This window comes from Acomys minous, assembly GCF_964271855.1.
Source record: "Acomys minous genome assembly, chromosome: 17".
Classification (NCBI taxonomy): Eukaryota; Metazoa; Chordata; class Mammalia; order Rodentia; family Muridae; genus Acomys; species Acomys minous.
In genome coordinates, this window is record NC_140500.1 from 36,204,635 (window position 1) to 36,226,649 (window position 22,015).

Consider the following 22,015-nt stretch of genomic DNA (forward strand, 5'->3'; position numbering starts at 1 on the left):
TCAAGACCAGCCTTGCTACAGAGCAAATCTGATCCCAGCATGCGTTATTACATGTGACCTTGTCCCAAAACAAACAAACAAATAATAAAACAAAAATAATCCAGTATCTATTTACTATGTGGATTCAGCTTCTTCTTCATGCCAGGCACATGACAAGCTAGATGCTGTCTTCAGGCCAGAGAACTGAGGAAGTACCATGACACTCAAGTTATTTTTAAAACCAAGGAGACCATTTCTCTTCCACAGGAAAAAAAGATTCTTTTATTAAGTATTTTTAAAACAACTACTTAACATTTACTTAGATAAAAATATTTACAATTTCACACCTTCAGGAAGGTTCCAAAATATAAACACTGTAACCTCTCCTCTCCCTAGAGAAAAAGAATTATTCTTCTCTTCAAAAACAGGAATACATTCATTTTTCCTCACTGTGTAGATCAAGTAATTATACAAATAGACATCTGAAACATTTTCCTTTGTCATATATTTATATAATATATATTTATAACAGCTTTACAAAGAAAGGCAACGACTTTTATGCCCAAATAAAAACAAAGTTAAAACACAAGCATAGTGCATTTTGGAAAAGCTGGTGCAGGGCTGGCTGAGCAAGTCAAGAAAACAAGGACTCTGAATCAAAAATAAAACTTCCTTAAAGGAGGCAGAATCCTTTTTAGCAGTAAGGACACTCCATATGCTGCCGGGCAAAAGGGATTAGCCTACAAAAGGATCTTGGGGTGCCAAAGCTCTGCTAGGCCTTTGAGAAGCTTGATTCAAAGCTTTAGGATAGACTGAAATCCAAGTCTAGCTGTGCAATACGGGATAGTAGCAATTGATTGCTTAGCTTTGTGCACTTTGGGACATTTGGGGCATCTGCCATTTCCGAGACCGTCCTTTGGTTTCTTGGGCAGCATGCCATAGAAGTGAGACCTAGGAAGGGATGCCACGGGCCTGAGGACTGCTCAGGTCCAGCTTGGGTCCCCAGCAGCTCAGCTTGTACAAAGGGGGCCATTTTCGGTTCCTTAGTAAGCTTATCACCACAAAAGCCTGAGTTAGGGAACTGCATTGTCTTTATTCATTGGAGGCTGGGGTGGGGGGAGGAGACCTGTGGAAAGTTGCCCAAACCACTACCGTGACATGCCAGTGTTGGCTACCTCGCCACCTTAGCAGAAAGCTCAGTCTGTCCACTCTGTCAGCCTGGTGTGAGTCACCTCGACAATAAAGGGACAAGGGTGGGGTCCTAACAGCTGGCTGTGCGCTGTGCGTTGGAAGGCCCTCTTTTGAAAGTACCTTTTCTCAAAGCCACAGACAGACCCATCTCCCAAACTGAGGAGTGACTCACAGGTCAAGCTTCTGAAGCATAGGAATTATCCAACTGATTTCTCTCACAGGAGACTCTTCTGGGTAAAGGAGAAGCCCAGAGGATCTGCTACAGTCCTGTCATCTGATGCCAGGCCATCAGGAGGAACTTAATGTCCTACACACACACACACACACACACACACACACACACACACACACACACGCACACACACGCACGCACGCACGCTGAATCTTCTCTGTGGGTCTGCAAGGTGGAAGATCTCTCTCTGCACTCACAGATACCTTCGTGGTTTTTGGAATCAGGGAGGAAGGACAGCAAAGCAGCAGGCGATCCCCCTAAAGAGTTTAGTCTTTGGTTTCTAAATTTAAAGGAGGGATCTGCTTCAGAGCCTGCAGCAAGGCCGAAGAGTCGAGGGATGAATGTGCCAAGGGCGAAGGGAGTCTCTGGGGCAAGAGCAAGGGCGTCGGGATCTTATCTGGGTTCATGAAGCTGGAGAGGGCTGCTGCCGAGGTGTTGAGGCCTGGGTATAACACTGGCACAGAGGTGGGGTACCAGCATTTCTCCAGCATAGGCAGGTAGGCAGTCGCTGATGGTGGTATGAGATAGAAGGGCAGGCAAAATGGAGGCTGATGTGGGTGTGGCCCGAGGAACGGGGAACTCATCAGGTCACTGCCAGCAAAGTGGCCTTCCTCCTCTGAGAGCTGCATTCGACTCTTCTTGGTGGGAGGCTCCTCGGATTCTTGCTTAATCGAGCTGACGCGGTCTCCCACGGCGGCGGCGAACCTGCGTCCGTGGTGATCGCTTTTGAAGTATGGCTGCTCAGCGCGCAAGTCGCCCTTCTCCAATTCGCCTCCGTAGCCACTGTCTGTGTCTGTGTCACTCCCGCTCTGCTCCCCACCCGAGGAGGAGGCAAAAGTCCGCTGGATGACTGGCACACAGTTTTTCCCAGGGCCTTCCGTTCCCTTGGCTAGGAAGCTAGGCTTCTCTTTGAAGTCCATGGTTTTGGGAGCTGAGTCCAAGGGTTTCCTGGAAGCATTACCCTGCAGCAGCTCGGAGACCACACGGTGGAGATGAGTGACGAGTTGGGCAGACTTCAGGTCCCTTGTGTTCTCATGCTTGGCCAGGTACTGGAGCACCTCACGGGCACATGTCTGGAAACCCGAGCAGAACATTTCCTGTCCTGCCTCGATATTTCTTCCTGATAGCTCACCTGGAGAGAAAGACCAGAAAGAAGGATTTTAGAAGGCTGGTAGTAGGTACATCAGGGGCTTTTGTTTCGTGGGTTATTTTTTTAAAAATCATCAGTCAATTTGCATTTCCAACTCCAAAAGTAATATGCATAGAGAATTATGTTGAAAAGTGTAAAAAAAAATATTCCTACCACTTAAAGACAGATTTTTTTGTTTTTTATGCTTGGGCTTTGATACAAAGTACAATGGGTTATCACTAAGTTACTTACACTCCACTGTCCCCAAACAGGATTTTTAATGTCTGTATGGTACCTCAGAGATATAGAACAAATTACTCTTGTGGTATTTGAGGTAGTATCTACAGTTTTTCTTGTGATACACAAACAAACAAACAAACAAACAAACAAAACAAAGAGCATTCGAATATATTTATAAGTTCAACAGTCACCAGTCACACTTTTTTAATGACTGGCACACAGTTTTTCCCAGTCTCATTCTAGCCTAGATTGGCATTGAATTTACTCTGCAACCCAGGCAGGCTTTGAACTCATAGTGAGCTCATCTAACTTTCAGAGTGCTGGGACTGTGAGTCTGAGCTACCACATCCATGCCCAGGCGATTAGGATGGCAACAGTCTCATGAAAGCAGAAGGCCAGACTGTTACAGTGAAATCAATATAGAAACAATACCACCTAAAGAAACAGTGCCTCTCAACCCACTTCCCTTTTGGAAAGACAGGGTCTCCCAATTTTGTCTTAGATGGCTTGGAATTCCCTAGGCAAAACAGGCTGGCCTTGAATTTAAGATGTTCTGTCTATACCTCTTAAGTATGGGACTACAGGCATGCGCCACCATGCCCATGAAAGTTGTAGCTCACACCTGTAATCCCTCCACCTGGGAGGGTGAGGCTGGAAGATTTTTGTGTCTGAATTTTAGAAAAGCCAAAAACAAGAACCAACCAACTAAATAACAATAACAAAACAAACAAACAAAAACCCAACACCACCCGTACACACAAAAAACTAACCTATTGAACAGTTGCATCTCTCTCTGTGAACTTTAACTAGGCTCTTTATTTGTAAGTCTTTCCCATATACTGTATCCCTGACTCCCCTACAGATCAGTCCTGGTCAACTTTCTATTTTTAAAAGAAAACTGGCAGACACACAATGGTTTTTTTTTTTTTTTTTTGTGATTCTCGAATTGGCCATGGCCAGGACAGAATTATATGTGAAGAGGCACGTGTTAGGATTCCCTCTGGTCTGTACTGTATGATCCGGAGATAAGGAAGGTTAGAAGGTGCCTCTTTTTTCTCTGAAACTCAGGAGAAATGAATGATGAAACCAGTGGTTTCGTTAGATTGTGCAATTCGCCAAGATACCTAGTGGCTATTCAGGGAACCGCAATGAAATGCAGGAAAGGAAAAAAAAAAATCCTGCTGTCGTCCTGCCAAGGCTGCACCCCACATCCAAAGACAAGGAAGCAAAGAATCAGGAAGACACTGGGGGCAGACCCGTGTTCTGCTCACTCGTGAGTGAGGGCTCACAAGACCAGCTGTAAAACACCCACAATGCAAATTGTAGGTGCCTTGGCATTTTAAAGGAGAATGGGGAAGTCTCTCAGAATCTAGACAGTCTTGGGCCAAAATGTCACAGGAACATTTCATCACTGGCCTAAAATCTACTCATTCCAGGGGCACACAGCCGTGCACTCCGAATGGAAAGTATGACCTTTTAGGAAAGAATAAAAAAGCATCTCTCCCAATGAATGTGCAAAAGTGAATGGGGACAGAAGAGTCTGAGCCACAGCAAGCCTGGGGCTCTCTCTGGAGATGCTAATCAGATCCCAGCACTCACCGGCTTGTAAACCGCTCTGCAGGGCAATGATTTTTTGCTGCTGCTGATCAATTAGGTTTGTCAGTGCTTTCACGTGCTTCAAAGTAAGTTCCAGAACCACTGCTTTCTCCAAGTGACCCAAAGTCTGAAGGAAAAAAAAAAAAAGCCGGTGAAGTCCCAGGAGACTGTTTATGATGAGAACTGGGTATAAACAACAACAAAGACTGGACGAGCCTTTCCTGCCTTACTGAATTTATAAAGTTTTCAGTTTAGCAAGTACATATAGATGATCGAAGGTTTAAAAAAAACAAAAACAAAAACTGAACACACTGAACACATGTCCTCTATCTTTGGAGGCGTTTTGGTCGCTCTTACAGTCTCAGGAGTGAGCTGACAGATGTATTTCTCCAGCAGCTGCCCTGACCTTAACTCAGGGGACTCCAGGGATAACATTTCTCTGCTGTGGTGTCAACCCAGGGAAGGATGTCTACTGTGTCTGGCAACCAAGAGGCTTTCCCAATGTGTGTGTGTGGTTTTTTTCCCCTTTCCCTGACACTCTTTCAGAACTTCCAGTCATGCAGGCTTTTGTCTTCCTTTCCAATTATTTTTCTCCCCCGAAGGAAAAGCCTGAAAGCTTTTGGCTACCACTAAAGGATATGACGAAAATAAAAGACACACATTAAAGAAGATCCTCTTACAGATGGAAAGTGGAGAAGGAAAAGGGCAAAAAATAAAAAATAAATAAAATAAACTTTTGTGGTTTGTTCCTTCAGGAAAACTAAGAAGGCGGTGAGAAATCACCAAAAGGAAGCTGTGCTAGTGTTGAAGCCAACTTAAAAAGGCCCCAAATGGTTCTGGTTCTGTCTGCCTGAAAGTCTTGGGTCAGGGAAAGAGGTTCCCTCCAACCCAGAACTACCAGGAGCTTTGATCCGCCCGTCTAGCCTGCAGTTCCACGTGACGCCTGCAGGCGGCGGCTGACCCCCTCATCCGCCCTCTGGGCAGAAGAGCTAGTTTGGAGCGCTGCCAGCTTCTCACTTACTGTAAGTTTGAGGTGTTCGGGTAGGAGATCCTTCAGCTGGGCAATGCACTCGTTAATCCGGTCACGTCTCTTTTTCTCAATCAGCCGGTGCGGCAATTTGTAAGTTTCCTGCAAGGAGTACATGGAAGTGATGGGTGCCTGGGGGAGGGAACATGAAGCCACGCTTTCTCCCGGCCCGGCAGCAGGGGAGGGAAGGAAAAAAAAAAATAAAAAAATCCTGCGAGGGCGCAGAGACGCACCCCAGAAGCACCTTCTCTGGCCCTTCTTTCCCAATTCACTCATTTGTGACAACGAGCTCACCACATCTTGAATCCACCAGCCAACCTCCCAACAAGCAAACTTTTCTTGGAAACTCGGCGCACGGGGGGGTCGGGGGGGGGCTATGGACCAGGGTCCCCAGGGATGCACCTACCTTGCTGTCCTCGCTCCGCTTTATCCCCCGCCTGGACTTGTACACTTGGTACATGTGGGCAAAATCCATCCTGCAGGGACAAGAACCAGAAAAAGCTATAACTCCCAAGTGCGCACAGGCTGCAGGCGCTCTATCCATGCAAGCAAGACCTCCCTCCCCCCCATGCTCTCAGGGGTACCCCAAGTTAACAGTGTCGCGGAGCACAAGGCTAGAATTGGAGACTTGAAGGGGTCACAGTGCACACTTACCCTGACAGGTCTCCGTGCTCCAGTCCTGGCGCTTTGGGCAAGCAGGTAGGAGGTGGTTGCGCGCTAGGGATCCGCTCCATGATGCGGCGAGCCGGGGCCACCGTGCGCTCCTGTCTGCACTTAGCAGAGCTTTAGAGGGAGGACTTTCCTAGAAGGGAGGATCCGAGGGTCTCAAGGGTTATGTTCCTTGGAGCTAGCCTGAGCGTCCTTGCAATGCGCTGGGCTGCTAGAAGCTGTGGCTTTGAGGCGTCGCTTCAGTTGGGGGCGTGCATGGCCGGGTGTCCCCGCGGCTTCTGGCTCCCGCTCTGCGCACAGACTGGCGGTGTGTGCTAGCTGCGCTGTCTGCGCTGTGCGAGCCAAGTGAATGAGAAGTGGGGCGGGCGGGGAGGCGGGAGGGAAGGGAGGGTTGCTCAGGGCGGAGCGGGGAGGGGGGGCGGTTGCTGGAGGGGACGAGCCGAGGAGTAAGGAGAGGCTGCGGGCTGGGTTAAATGGGAGCGAGTGGGTGGGTAGAAGCTACGTGTTCTACCCTGTGACTCTAAGCACGTCTGGCCGCTGCCGGGGAGGGAAGGAGCGACCTGCCCGCCCTCCCCGGGCTTCATCACATGAGTCTCACGTGTTGGACAACGCTCTGGCGGCTGCGAAGTGCTCCCCCCTCCAACCTCGGGCCCCAGGTGTCTGCGGCTGCGGCCTCCTTTCCCCGAAAGAGGGGGTGGCAGCGCAGCTTGAGTCCTACCCAGCTGGGTGGGGGGCACGGAAGCTGGAAGGAACCGGAGAGTTGGGGGGAGGGGGGTAACGTGGGCGAACCTGCCCCAGGGAAATGAAGTAAGTTCCCGTCTCCTGGGAGGGAACGGGGGAGGACGGATCCGCCCGCGTCTGAGTCAAGCCAGGAGAGGAATATCCCTTCGGTCGCTCCAGCCCAGCCCTCTTCCTCCTCCCCCGCCTGACCCGCTCCTAGGAACCGGTGTGCAGCGGAGGGAGTCGTCGGCCCCGCTTGGCCTTCCCCAGAGGCTGGGGTTTCTTTCCGTCCTGGCTTCCCAGCCGCCTCCCCCCACTCCTCATCCCCCACGCTCAGCCTCAGTGTCCAGGAATTGCCGGCCTTGGGGAGGGACCGAGGGCGGAGCGGATGTCACCCCATGGGAAGCGGGCAGGCGGCCAGGCGCTAGGGCAGCCGAGGCCGCCACCGAGCACGCCGCGCGCACCTGACTGTGGACCGTGTGAGCCGGGCGGGCCCCTCACTCTCCCGGGAGCTCAGCTCCGGGGCGCAGCCTGCGGGTGGCCTGGCACCCTACTGGCAAGCACCCATCTCCTCCCGCCTTCCAGGGTGCCTCACTGCCCCCACCCACCCTGGCTAGTCAAGCACAGAAAGATACCGGGCACAGTGCCCGGCGTTCCCTCCCTCCTCTGCCCCCTCCGGAGCAGAGGCGTCCGGGTCGCCTCCCCTCCGGCTGCAGCGTTACACAACCGCGGCGACGACGCCTGCCCTGCAGTAGTGCGGGGCGTGACGCTTCACGTGGCCCGGGCGCGGGCCGTAGCTGGGCTCACTGCAAGCCTCTCTGCGCCGGCTTCCAAGCTGTGACCCCCAGCGCAACGTGCTGCCAGTTTGCATGGGATCCCGCTGCTAACCAGGAACTTGGGTGGCGCTGTTGGCGGTCTATTCCAGGATAGGGGGAGAGAGGAGGAAGAATGAAGAAAAGAAAAGAAAACAAAAATCTTCGCCTATCACAGTGATGTCTCCACATTTATGCAGCACACATTCATGGAACCCCTTACCCAGTAGTATGCTGGTGGCTGGAGACAGTGGAGGTATCAAACACGGATTTTGACCTTGAATTTATAAGGACCTTGGGAAGGAGCCAATGAGGCCAATCGGAAGACATCCTTCAGCATAAAGTCTATCGGGGCCACTGGCAGAGAATAAAAGATGAGGTTTTAATTTAATACTAACTAAGTCATTTAAGTAGTAGAGGTTAACTCACAGGCCCGTGCGTGGGGGCACAAAGGGCAGCTCCAGGGGCCACAGCGTTCTTCAGTTTCGTTGAGGCCGCCCCCCCCCCCCAGCTGCCTTGGAAAAGTCTGGTCTCTTTGACCTTCTAAGAGCCCGGAGCTGGGAAAGCATCTGAGACGCAGAACCTGCGGCGGCGCTATGAGCAGCGCTGACACACAGCAAGGGGCCAGTGGAAATTCATGACTAAAATAAGGCCTGGCTGGGGATTTCACTGACCTCTGCGCTCCCCTGCCCTGCAAGTTCGGGGAGTTGAGAGATGACTGTTAACCTTTCCCACCGAGCTTGGGGTCAGCCACCCTGCTGCGGAGTGCCCTGGCTGGAGACCTGCGGGAGGGGAATGGGGTCAATACTGGGAGGGGGTGTAATTTGGGGGGGGGGGCGGTCAATCTAAATTGGCAGTGTTCTGACGACCTGGAGAACTGGGATTCACATGCTGACCAAACTGGGAGCGCATTTCCTTCAGGTCGCTCAAGCTCCTACTTCCTGTTTATGTTTCACAAGCGTCAAACCATTAGCAAGTGTGAGAAAAGATTGCTTTTCTAACTGTTCACTGGCTGACCTCACACTGGGGCTTAGCGATCCGGCCCTCCTCCCTAGACGGATGTCCTTTGGCTGGCCGGTTATCATCAATCTCTCTTGGAGGGAATGAATGTTCCCACCTTCCTGCCACGAGGCTTGGGTATGTGCTTGCAGTTGGGGGTGGGGTAAGGGTGAAAGAGGGCTGCGACCTTCCTGCAACTCTAATGAGGGGGAAGCGTTGTCATGGTTGCGTCAAAACCAAAGTTCCACCAGGAAATACGCTCTGTCAGAGGAAGGAGCACATGTCCTCTTTTGTGCTTCCCCCCTCCTCCTCCCCGCACTCCCACCCCAGGATTGAATCTCTGCAATTCTGCCTGTATGGTTCATGGCTCAAGAAAATATCATCCTTAAAACTATTTGAGTGGTCCGTACATTTCAAGTCTTTACTTAATGCTGTAGCTGTAAATAACAAAATGTGTGTATTGCTCACGTACTTAAAAAAAAATATTTACAGGTTCCCTACATATCTCAGGTAGGCCTTAATCTTGAAAAAACTCCACTTTCAGCTTCCCAAGTTCTGGACATGATAAACATAGAGCAATTCCTAATTTTTATTTGTTCCAAATATACGCTCAGGCATCAACATTATCTCCATCCTGCGGTGTCTGGATTTCTTCTTTTTAAAATCTGTGGAAGAAAAAGAAGGAAGTCAGGCAGGCAGAGCGACAGACAAAGTAACTTAATGTGTTATTTGGGGCTGTTGAAACTGAGTCAGTGAGTTGCTTGCTTGCTTGCCTGCCGTGCAGTAAAGCCTGAGTTCTGGTTCCAGCAGAACATAAAACTAGGTGTGATGTCACCACTTGCCTCTAATCCCAGCACTGGGGAGGTAAAGTCAGGAGGATCATAAAAAGTTATTTTTTTATATGTTACATATTTAAAATAAAAAAAAAATTAGCTTGGGCTAATGAGACCCTGCCTCAAAAAGTAATATAAAAGAGAAACCTGTTGTTTTCCCTTGTATGGTTTACAGCTATTTGAAAAACAATTCTTCCCAGGATGAACCTTTCTGTCCTGAAGAGTGTCACTACTTCAGACCCCATCCCCACCCTCACCCCACCCCCACCCCACCCCCATCTGTTTTAAAAGGAGAGACAGTGTATTAAGAAAGGCACTCCCAACGGTGGGCTAGGGACAGTTAGCTGAGAAGACCAGATGGTTAAAGTCTTTTGTAGATCCTTGATGGATGCTTGTTTAGTTACTGTGTGCCATATGCTAAGAACTTGGTGTATGCTGCGCCCACCTTACAAGGTTTAGTGTTAGTGTTAGCTAACACATTTATTTATTGAGAGACTTCCTCAGAGCAAGGCACTGGACCAGGTCCTGAAGCTATACAACATACTGGGAAGTTGATGCTCAGGGATACTGAGTGACTACCTTCCGTTATATGGTCTGGGCTTCGCTGGGGATAAGAATCCAGGTTTGTTAGACTTCAGGAGCTATACTTCGTTCTTTGTAATTTTGAAGTTACACAATGACACACTGACTTTATTAGTAAATCTGAAATAACATTATTGGGTTTCTTCTGCGTGGGGGAGGCATGACGCTTAGAAAAATCACATTACAATGAGAGATGAGAATTTCACTCTGGCAGTTTAAAAGTAGGCATTATAAACTGGGTGTGATGGCACACTCCTTTAATCCCAGCACTTGGGAGGCTGAGGCAGTTGGAATCTCTGTGAGTTTGAAGTCAGTCAGCCTGGTCTACAAATCAGGTCTAGGACAGCCAGAGCTCTGTTACACAGAGAAATAGACTTTGTCTTAGTGAAAAAGAAAAGTAGGCATTATGACACTTTTTATTACATTTTAATCATCAAGCCTGGGAAAGGTGATTTAAATAAAAATAACTGCTGCAGGTGGCTTCCCTCCCCCAACAAGGGCTTTACTTTTGTTCACGCCTCAGGGCTGCCTAGTGGAGGGGTACCACTTAGGAGGAGCCCATTGACATAGTACTTAGTGTGAGAGACCCTCCGGAATTGTTCAGTCCCACTGACCAGTGATACTCTTGCCCTTTTTTTTTTTTTTTGGTCACTCCCCTTTATCTTGTTTTGTCTAATTGTGTAAAGGTGAAAATTTTGTACTGGGAGGGATGAAATATTTCATTTCTTGCTTGCTCAGATAATACAAATGACATCTTTGCTTGTTTCCCCCCCCCCCCCCATTCACAGTAACAAATACATTTTATAATGGCCTGTAGTTCAGTTGTCAGACTGCTTGCCCAGCATGGGTAAAACCCTGGGTTTGATCCCTAGCACCATATAAACTGGGTGTAGTGGCATATACATGTAGTTCCAGGTACGGGGGAGGTGGAGGCAGGAGAATGAGAAGGTCAAGTTTATCTTCTATACATAGCCAGCCTGAGATACATGAGACAGCGTCTCATGTGCATGTATGTATGTATATATATTCCATCCCAATACATACATATTTCATATATATTATCATAATCCAAGACACATGTACTTCCATATGTCTTAAATACAGGTAAGCCGGAGTTGAGTTGGTATATAGCAACAGCTACTGTTGAGTGGCAGAGTTTTCCTTTGTAGACATTTGTCTACTCACCCTAGAAAGGGAGTTAGTGATAGACCAAAGTAATGATTACACCAACATCCAATTTGATGAGTCAAAATTGGCTTACTGCCCCACCCCCAAAAAACACCTCAAAGCAGTTGCATCCTGAGAAAGCCCACCCAACATGGGTGACACTGACTTCTTGAAAAATTGCAACCCTGGAATTCTCTGTTGCAGCTTGCAGGCAGCCCCTCAGTAGTCAAAAGATTTCATTCTTGGCTATTTGGCTGGTTACAATCTCTACCCCTAGCAATTGTTTATTCCTTAACATACTATTGAGTTAAGGAGGCCCTCAAGCCTCTTTCAAGTTTCTGTACTGTGGGAAATGTGACCTTTTGTTTACCTGCCGGGGCTCACCAGCCGTCCCTTCCTTCTGGCAGAAAAAACTTCAACCTGAGGGAATGTTGCCACCTGCCGAAACCGGCCATACCTACCTTTATGCTCTCACTTGGAACCCTGAATATTGAATATTTTATTTTGCTTTGTTTTGTTCTTTTGAGACAGGGTGGCCTGGCTGGCTTGGAACTCCCTATGCAGACCAGGTTAAACCCTAACTCACTGAGGTCTGCCTATCTCTGCCTCGATGAATACTGGCATTAAAGCCGTGCACCATTATGTCCAGCCACCCACTCCCCACCCCCTTTTGAAATAGGATCTCACCATGTGTCTGGAGAGTGTGTCAAATATGCGCCACACAACATACATGATATAAGATTTATTGTAGAAGCATGAGGAGAGAAAGAGGGGGGGAAAGGCACCCCAGGGGGACAGAGAGAAAGAGTAAGAGAATAAGAGGAAAAAGTAAGAGAGTCAAGGTGGCAGGTTGGCCCTTTTATAGTCTGGCACACACCAGGTGGCAGGTGATGACATGGTTGGTTGCTAAGCAACCTAGAGGCAGCAGGCCACTTATATGCAAACAGGAAGATCTGAAACTCACTATAAAATCCAGGCTGTTGTCCTGTGCCATCATCTTCTGCCTCTTCAGTGCTGAGTTTACAGGTGTTTAATTTTTGCTTACTTTGCAACAACTACGTAGGAAAAAGAATCCAGGCCAATGCATTTACAGACAAAAGCCTCACAAATAAATATGTATCATATAGTCTGATCTGACAATTCCTAGTCTAATTTACTAGATTTTTATCTAAAGAAGAACATTCTGGACTTGTCTTACCACACTGACTTTGCAGCATATCAACAGATCCTGATTTGGAGGTTGGAATTTTGCTCTGTTCTAGAGAGAGTATTGTCAGTTTGCTCTGCCTCTCCTCTACAAATAAAGAGATGAGTAGTATCTGCACCATGGAAAATCTTTCCAGCTGCTTATAAAAACATAAGTAAGGAGCTTCGATTGTAGCTGGGTCAGTAGAGTGCTTGCACAAAGCCCTCAGTTCAATCACCAATTCAGTGTCCAGGGCCATAAAAGTTTATAAAATTGGATGTGGCTACTGTACCATTCTTAGATACAGGGTAGAGTTTGTTACAGAAGATGCTACACACACAAAATAAAAGCATGCACGGATTCTCCATATGGAAAACACATCTAATAATTCTCTGTCTGTGTTCATCCTCTTTAAATCTCTGCTCTTAAACACACACGCAAACACACACACACACACCACATTTACTTGTTTTATTGAGAGGTAAACAGATAATAAAGTAAACAGATTTTAAACATTTGAGTCATGAATGGAGGTAAATGAAGTAAGTCTGTATTGTCGCTAGCTGGTATGGTTTTGGTCTTATTTTGTCCCACAAAAGCCATACCCTTGGTCGCCAGCCAGGGCATAATTGAGAGGTCCTGGAACTTTTAAGAGCAGGTCCTAGTAGTGTGAAGACAGGTCATTGGAAGCCTGGACTTGAAGCAGACATGGGGACCCAGTCCCTGGCTCTTTCCCTCCGGCTTTGTTCTCCACACCCTGACATGGTGTTCAACCTCATCATAAAATCCAAAGCAACACTTTTGAAAACATGAGCCAAAATAAAGCTGTTTGTCTTTTAAAAGCCTATTTGTATAAATTCTGGCAATGTATTTTGAAACAAATCCACGCTCCGGACTCCTCCCTGATGCGTCCCCACTTCTCCTCCCACCTAGCTTCATGGTCTCCTTCATGTGTTTTTAAACACATTGAGTTCCATTTGTGTTACTCTCGGGTGGTGGGTGGTGGTGGTGGTGGTGGTGGTGGTGATGGTGGTGGTGGTGGTGGTGGTGGTGATGGTGGTGGTGGGTGGTGGTGGTGGTGGTGGTGGTGGTGATGGTGGTGGTGGTGGTGGTGATGGTGGTGGTGGGTGGTGGTGGTGGTGGTGGTGATGGTGGTGATGGTGGTGGTGGTGATGGTGGTGGTGGGTGGTGGTGGTGGTGGTGGTGGTGGTGGGTGGTGGTGGTGATGGTGGGTGGTGGTGGTGGTGGTGGTGGTGGTGGTGGTGGTGATGGTGGTGATGGTGGTGGTGGTGGGTGGTGGTGGTGGTGGTGGTGATGGTGGTGGGTGATGATGGTGGTGGTGGTGGTGGTGGTGGGTGGTGGTTGGTGGTGGTGGTGGTGGTGGTGGGTGGTGGTGGTGATGGTGGTGGTGATGGTGGTGGTGGTGGTGGTGATGGTGGTGATGGTGATGGTGGTGATGGTGGTGGTGGTGGTGGTGGTGGTGGTGGGCGGTGGTGGTGATGGTGGTGGTGGTGATGGTGGTGGTGGGTGGTGGTGGTGGTGGTGGTGGTGGGTGGTGATGGTGGTGGTGGGTGGTGATGGTGGTGGTGGTGGTGGTGATGGTGGTGATGGTGATGGTGGTGATGGTGGTGATGGTGGTGGTGGTGGTGGTGGTGGTGGTGGTGGTGATGGTGGTGATGGTGATGGTGGTGATGGTGGTGATGGTGGTGGTGGTGATGGTGATGGTGGTGATGGTGGTGGTGGTGGTGGTGATGGTGGTGATGGTGGTGATGGTGGTGGTGGTGGTGGTGATGGTGGTGATGGTGGTGGTGGTGGTGGTGGTGGTGGTGGTGATGGTGATGGTGGTGATGGTGGTGATGGTGGTGGTGGTGATGGTGATGGTGGTGATGGTGGTGATGGTGGTGGTGATGGTGGTGGTGGTGATGGTGGTGGTGGGTGGTGGTGGTGGTGGGGGGGTGGTGGTGGTGGTGGTGGCGGTGGGGGTGGTGGTGGGTGGTGGTGGTGGTGGTGGGTGGTGGTGGTGGTGGTGGTGGTGATGGTGGTGGTGATGGTGATGGTGGTGGGGGGGGGTGGTGGTGGTGGTGGTGGTGGTGGGTGGTGGGTGGTGGTGGTGATGGTGGGTGGTGGTGATGGTGGGTGGTGGTGGTGGTGGGTGGTGGTGGTGGTGGGTGGTGGTGGTGGGCGGTGGTGGTGATGGTGGTGGTGGTGATGGTGGTGGTGGGTGGTGGTGGGGGGGGGTGGTGGTGGTGGCGGTGGGGGTGGTGGTGGGTGGTGGTGGTGGTGGTGGGTGGTGGTGATGGTGATGGTGGTGGTGGTGGTGGTGGTGGTGATGGTGGTGGTGATGGTGATGGTGGTGGGGGGGGGTGGTGGGTGGTGGTGGTGGTGGGTGGTGGGTGGTGGTGGTGATGGTGGGTGGTGGTGATGGTGGGTGGTGGTGGTGGTGGGTGGTGGTGGTGGTGGGTGGTGGTGGTGGTGGTGGGGGTACGATGCCTTAGAGAGCAGTCAACCTATCCCTAAAGTCACGCCCTTAGATAAAACTGACTCTTCTCTTCTAGCAGGTATCAAATGCCAATAACTGCCGGACTAAGAGTGGAACTTCATGCCAGCCCCTACTCCCCCGCTGTGATTTGGTCTGGCTTGAGTGTGCACAGGTCTTGTGTATGTCTTCACAATCCCCGTGAGTTCATATGGGTACCTGCTGGTGTCCAGAACATACTGTATCATTGCAGTCACCTACCACCTCCGGCTCTTACAATCTTTCTAGCTCTCTTAGGGATGTGCAAGCTATGTATAGTCCCTTAATCTCTGCATGTTGACCGATTCAGGTTCTCTGAGTTAATCACCATCTATCTCAAGAAGAATGTTATTTGTTGAGAACTGAGAGAAGAATTAATCTGTGGGGGTAGCCGAAAGCCATTTTAGTCATTTTTATGCTGTCCCCTTAGCAGAATAATAGTAGTAGTTCTTCCCTGTGGCCTATGACCTTCTAGACATAGGTTCTTGGCCCTAATAACAGTGATGGGTATGGGCTCTATCTTGTGGAATTGGACTTAAAAATTCAATTAGAGAGTTGTTGGTTACTCCCATAACATTTTTGCCACTAATGCACCAGTGTGTTTGACTTGCCAGGACAATCGTAATTGTAACTCGTAGGGTTCACAGCACAAATCAGATGATTAATGTTTACTTTTCTCCTCCCAGCATCATGTGTGGAACCTTCCAGCACTATGAAAGCTACACAGTAGGGAGGAAGCTTCCAGTGAGTCCCAGCTGGATTTTTCCACGTTCTACGATGCAAGTATTCGATATCGCCATTTATAGTGTCCTACCATCAAGTTCTGGAGGGTAGCCAAGAGCAGTGGCAACAGCCTGACATGTTTGGGGGTGTGTGAGACTCTGCTGGTTAACAACTCAAAAAGAAGTAACCTGTTCCTGGAACTGGAGATTTGATTTGCAATGCCCCCCTTATCTATGGATATATTTTAGGGAAACATTCCTTCTTTCAAGATTTAAAAAAAATTTTTTTAAAAATAGGTCCTCACTATGTCACTTTGACTCTGCAGTTCACAGAGATCAGCCTTCCTGTGCCGCCTCAGTGCTAAGTGCTGGCATGAAAGGCTTGTGCCACCATACCTGGCTTTTAAGGGTTTGTTTTTAATGTTACCTTTATTTAATGTGTGTTCATACACATGTGTGCAGGTATGTGGTCATGCATGTGCCACACATACATGTGAAAATTAAGGACAACTTGCCAGAGTCAGTTGTCTCCTTCCACTGTGGGGATCCCCGGGATTGAACTCAGACCATCAAGCTTGGTGACACGTGTCATTACTCACTGAGCCATCTTGTTGGCCTAAGGTTTTTTTTTTTTTTTAAATCTGAAATTTTGTCACAGTGACTGAAGAAAAGCTGACTGACACACAAGGTACAGAACTTCTTTTCTTTTTTCCTTTTTTTTTGGTAATCAACCCAGAACATTTACTCATGTTCTTTAGGTTCCATCACCCCCACAATCACCTTCTGAATTCTTTGTTTGTTTGCTTGTTTGTTTTTGCTTTTGTTTTTTCAGATGGAGTTTCTCTATGTAGCCTTGGCTGAGTCCTAGACTGAATTTGCAGACCAGGCTGGCCTCAAACTCACAGAGATGCACTGTCTCCCAAGTGCTGGGATTAAAGGCGTGTGCCACCACCGCCTGGCTTCCCCTTCTGAATTTTATCACTACAGATGAATTTATTGTTGGAACATGACTCAAGAATGGAGTCATGCAAGGGGATTCTGAGTGCGTGTGAGAAAGAAGACCCAGGAAAGCAAGTCAAGAATCTTGTGACCCCAATTTCTTCAAAAACACAGAATTGTTCTTGCAATTTGTTTTCATGGTTCTCCCAGGTGCAGTGGGTAAGAGTGAGTTTACTTCAGACTCTTCATTACAACTGGTTATTGTTATTTGTTTATATTGTCTCTATGAAAAAACATGTTTTTGCCCTGTGTGGCTTGTCCTAGGGTTTATACATTTTACTTATATGATTCTTCTTAACCCTCAAAGTACACTTGATGGCAAGTATGTTTACACACTAGACACTTCATTGGCCTTAATTGTATGGGAGTTTGTTTGTTTGTTTGTTTTTTTGTGACAGGGCCTCACTATGTAGTCTTGCTGTCCTGGGGCTTGCTATGTAGTTAAGGCTGGCCTTGAACTCACAGGAATCTGCCTGTTTCTGCCCACCGCAACCCAAGTGTGCTGGGACTAAAGGCTTGTGCCACCACACCTTGATGACTTTTATTCTTATATATAATACTTTTAAAGGGAAATAATCCAACATTTACACAGAGCAAAAATTTTTGGACAAATATTCCACAAAAGAAGACATATCTACAGCCAATAGGCACTTGAAAGGTTGTTTGGCTTCATTAGTTTCTGGGAAAAAGGAAGCTAAAGCCTCGATACACTATCTTTTCACTAAAATAAACTGTGTCAACTAAACGTTGGTGAGGAGGTGGGTTTCTAGCAGCTAATATTTCCTCAGTAATTAAAAAACACTTTCTGATGACATATAATGTATCAGATTATCAAAAACACGTTAAACAACACAAGTTTTTATCAAAAGAGTATATTCATGGCTGTACAGTGTTTGGTGGGTGTATTGAGGATGGCCCCTGTAGGCTATTGGGTTTGAATGCCTGGTTCTCAGTTGATAGGGCGGTTTGGGAAAGATTGGGAGGTGTGGCATTGTTGAAGGAGGTGTGTCACTGGGGCCAGACTTTGAGGTTGTAGAACATTAATACTAGTCTCTGCCAAGATTTGAGCTCTGTGACTGCTGCAGCAGCAGCATCCCTGCCTGCCTGCCTGATGCTGGGCTCCTTGCAATTATGGGCTCTCTTCTAACCTGAACCTGTAGGCTCCAAACAAATGCCTTTAAAAAAAAAAAGTTCTATTTTGCCTCCATCCCACCTTGTATGCTCTTATTTTCAGACTCTTGTTTCTTTGTTTTGTTTTTCGTGACAGGATTTCTCTGTGTAACAGCCCTGGCTGTCCTGGACTCACTTTGTAGACCATTCTGGCCTCGAACACACAGAAATGCACCTGCCTCTGCCTCCTCAGTATTGGGATTAAAGGCCTGCACCACCACACCTGGCTTAGACTCTTGATTTTTTAAAAAAATGTCTTCATATGTTGTAAATCTCAGGATATATTATTTATTTTGCTTTAACTAGTCAACAGTACACACACACACACACACACACACACACACACACATACACCTTTTACTTTTTAAAATTCAGACTTAATTTCTGTGTAGGAGTTTTTTGTCTGCATGAATACCATGTCCATGCCTGGTGTCTGTAGAGGCCAGAAAAGTGTGTTGGATCCCCCGAGAACTGGAGTTATAGATGTTTGGGTGCCACCATGTGGGTACTGGGATTCAAACTCAGGTCCTCTGTGAGAGCAACAGCTTTTCTTAATGACTGAACCATCTTCTGAGCCTCTTGCTGTTGTTGCTGCTGTTTTAATCCAGATAAGGTCTCACTATGTATTCCTGGCTGGGCGCAAACTCATGACATAAACCAGACTGGCCATCAACTCACAGAGCTCCACCTGCCTCTGACTCCCGAGTGCTAGGGTTAAAGGTGTGGGCTACCACATCTATCCTCAATAATATTTTAAAATATCCATGTGAGCGCATATGCAAACAGAAATAAAGCTCTAGATATATTGCATGAGGTTGCTATCTATTGGTCCTCTGGGACTTTTTCCAGATCTGGGTTTTCTTTCTGATCTCTTCTATCTAGTATGAAAAATGTTAATGCTAGCTTTTCTTGTAACATGAAACTTGTAGTATTTTTATGTTTTGTTTGTTCTTGTAGTAGGGATTGTTTGACTGAAAAATGACTTCATTTTACTTTATTTGAAAAGTCATTACGGTTTTACTTGCCTTGTGTGGTGAGTATGCATGTTGTCACCACTCACTAGAGGTCAGAGGTCAACTGTCAGAAGTCAGTTTTCTCCTTCCACCATGTGGGGCTAGGGCCTGAACTGAGGTTGTCAGTCTTAGGTTGTGATGCCTTGCCCACTGAGCCATCCTGCCAGCCTCCCTTTAACATCTGTATAGCATGGATGGTTTGTACTTTAGTGATTTACTTTGTGTCTGCCTCTGTCTTTTAAGTTTTTACTTCGGGTATACAAGCATATCTAAACTGTTGGTTTGTTCACTTGCTTTGGTGGTTCTGGAACAGAACCTAGGGTTGTACATGTCCTAGGCCAGCACTCTATCCCCAAGCCACACCCCAACTCTTCCATACCTGAGTTACACCCCAACCCTTTTCTGCTTTAGCCGTGAGGTGTATTCTCTTGCTTATCTCCACACATACACTTTGAGAAAGGGAAAGAAGGAAAAGAAAGGGCTGGTGAGGTGCTCCGGGGGTAAGAGTGCTTGTCAGGCTAAGACTGAACTCCATCGAGACCTGACTTCTGAAAGGAGTGTTGGAAGTTGTCCTTGGACCTCCCAGTGTGGCTCATAGCCTGATTTCACCCCACCCCTCTCTTTCCACAGACACAGGCACACACATACAATAATAACAACAATAAAGAAGGATAATATTAAAAATGTAAGAATTCTTTGTGAACGTTTGGTCCAATTACATAGTTAAAGTGTCTTCTTAAATCTTTATCATTCTGTTGCGTTGGGACTCTTTCAAACTTTCTCTCAGTTCTTTGTAAAATCTCTAATAACTTACTGCAAGCTCCGCTGTGCTGTAAAGCATTAGGACTTATTCCTAATAGTATTTTACTACCTGTCATCCATCTTCCCTCCGAGCCCCCGCCCCCAGGCCCTCCCACGTCCTCGCCCTTCTAGTGGCCACTGTCCATCCGCGTACTTCCTTGAGATCAACATCTTGGTTTCCACGTAGGAACGAGAACATGCCATAGTGTATCTTCCAGTGCCTGGCTTATTTCACTTAGCGTTAAGTTCTCCGTTCACACTTCTGTAATATCACAGGATTACATTTTTATGGCCGAATTACAACACCATGCATTATAACCAAGATATGAAATTGCCCAAGGTGTTCTCAGATGAATGGATTTAAAAAAATTCTCTCACACACACACACACACACACACACACACACACACACACACACACACACACACACGAGTATTTCTCAGCCCTGAAAAAGAATTTCATCATTTGCTCTTAACTGGCTTGATGGGAGCTTTGGTTCTTAGCTTTCAACTCAGCCTGAGGCCTGAGCTGTCCTGGAGACTGCTGAGATGCACCTGTACTTCACAACTAAGCTGGCAGGTTTCACAACTGTGGGGGAGCTCGCCCTGCTTTACAGCCCTACTCATGGCCTCTTTATCCTCTTTGCCCTTTGCTCCTTGCCTTCTGTTTCTGATAGCTCTCTCTTCAGCACCAACCCCTTTACAAGCTCTACGGATTCCACAAAAGCCCCCACATGCTCCAAGGAGACCCCTTAGGTCCTTTTTCTGCCTCCGACTTTGCAGAGCCGTGTCTAGTAGCCCGTGATGGTTCTGTGTGGAGCGGGAAGGTAGGGCAGACCCATTCAGGCTGCTGCTCTTCAGGCAGGTGAGTTCAAATGGTTCTTGGCCAGCACGGTTTTTCCCTATTCCAGCCAACGAAGGTGAACGTGACCGCACAGTTCTCTGCTGGGTAGAGATTGGCCCTTGCTTCCATTAGGTTCACTTAGCTATCTCTGTGCACCTGATGTGCTTTAAACAGCAATCGTTTTGAGCTTACCTGCCTTGTTTTGGTTACTGGAATTAAAGCAAGGACCTCGTGTAACCCTATGCATCTGTTCTTGTAGGTGCTCTTATAAAAATCTATTTTAGTTTAGGTTTCTTTTATCTTTCTCCCCTCTCACCCCAGTTCCTTCCAACACCCCACCACCAGGTAGGAGAGAAAGAAAGTGGGGAGACGTGCGTAGTTCTCCTTAGCTACTTCCTGCTGCTTAGTGTCATTGGGTTCTTTGGGCCAAGTCCAGTGTTCGTTTCAGGATCTCTCCAACTTCTTGTCAAACAGCATCAAGAGCAACCAGGAGCAGCAGGAGAGAGCCCCCTGCCTCCCTTCTAGGTCTGGGACTTACTCCCTCTCCTCAGTCCTCAGAATTAAACTATCTACAACTGGCACAGAGCCCCTCTCAGGCAAATAGTTTGCTGCTGTGGACAGTCTGAATCAGCCCCATATCCCACACACCTGGGATTAAAACAGAAACACGCTTCCAAGAACACAACTGAGTTTTTTAAAGACACCAAAACTTCCACTACATGCTCTTGTCAGAAACCTCCCAGATGATGGTCACTTACCAGCAATGAAAAGGTGTGCTTGCAGCTCCCGTGCCTGGGCAGCACCCCTTCAGCCGGGAGTCAGAGTGAAACATCGGTTACACCGAAACTGTGCTTTATATTTCGGTATTTATTTCATCTGTCTACCTATTACCCATCTATCTATCATCTGTCTATTTTTAAGACAGATTCTCATTAGGTAGTAAAGTTGGCCTTGAACCTGCCGCCCATGACTCAGCCTCCCAAATAATCTGATTATATGCAGCCATGGCATGGCAACTGATCCAAGAATTGAAATGTTAAAAACTAAAGTTGAAGGAGAAGATGGAAATAATAAACCAATGCTGTAAAGAATCTACCAGTGAGTTTGTTTTTTAAAATATTAGGTTTCATAGAAGTAGAATTCAGCTCAAGAACCACCCCCTCTGCCGGGTCTTTCAAAGGAGGCGGTTCTGCTTACTTCAGTGGTCTCTCACTGGGAAGACATAAAAATGCTGTAACAAAGCAAGGCTGGGAAAACCAGAGCACAAGAAAACACAATGAAGATTTGCCACTGCAGTCTGACAGTTACTGATGTGCTAGACACCCATACACATGCACACAAACTTATATACAGAGAGAAGGGGGAAGGGAGGCAAAGAGACGCTTTGAGTGCCCAGCAAGCAGTATTTGTTTTTTAGAACATGGGTACTGCTCATCCCCTCCTGTGCCTCTTAGGATAGTGTATCTCACATTTCACTCTACATTCATAACACCTGGGTATTATATTAAAATTAAGATTCTTCCTTAGCTCTGAGGTTAGGCTTAGGATTTTCCCTCCCCCCCCCCCCCCCACTTTCTCTGTTGCCTTCTT

General features: G+C 47.7%; 1 protein-coding gene and 1 long non-coding RNA gene across 2 annotated transcripts; one reads left to right on the forward strand and one right to left on the reverse strand.

Annotated features, from left to right (window-relative positions):
* Positions 1-232: 232 nt before the first annotated feature.
* On the reverse strand, positions 233-7,378 carry BHLHE40 (basic helix-loop-helix family member e40). The gene is made up of 5 exons (XM_084766155.1): positions 6,049-7,378; positions 5,801-5,870; positions 5,389-5,496; positions 4,371-4,494; positions 233-2,534 (listed from the first exon to the last, which is right to left on the reverse strand). Exons 1-5 carry the CDS (start codon positions 6,126-6,128, stop codon positions 1,669-1,671), a joined length of 1,248 nt encoding a protein of 415 aa, XP_084622281.1. The 5' UTR covers positions 6,129-7,378; the 3' UTR covers positions 233-1,668.
* A 1,061-nt stretch (positions 7,379-8,439) lies between these two features.
* On the forward strand, positions 8,440-17,990 carry LOC311588206. The gene is made up of 3 exons (XR_014776109.1): positions 8,440-8,732; positions 14,918-15,039; positions 15,564-17,990. It is a non-coding gene; the product is annotated as an uncharacterized lncRNA (long non-coding RNA).
* Positions 17,991-22,015: the final 4,025 nt, after the last annotated feature.

Bases quoted from the DNA above. Each gene is read 5' to 3' on its own strand.
- BHLHE40 (XM_084766155.1), bottom strand. From the start codon at position 6,128: ATGGAGCGGATCCCTAGCGCGCAACCACCTCCTACCTGCTTGCCCAAA. The intron at 5,497-5,800 runs GTAGGTGCATCC...TACTCCTTGCAG, and splicing joins AGCGGAGCGAGGACAGCAAG to GAAACTTACAAATTGCCGCA. The intron at 4,495-5,388 runs GTAAGTGAGAAG...TTTTTCCTTCAG, and splicing joins CCGAACACCTCAAACTTACA to ACTTTGGGTCACTTGGAGAA.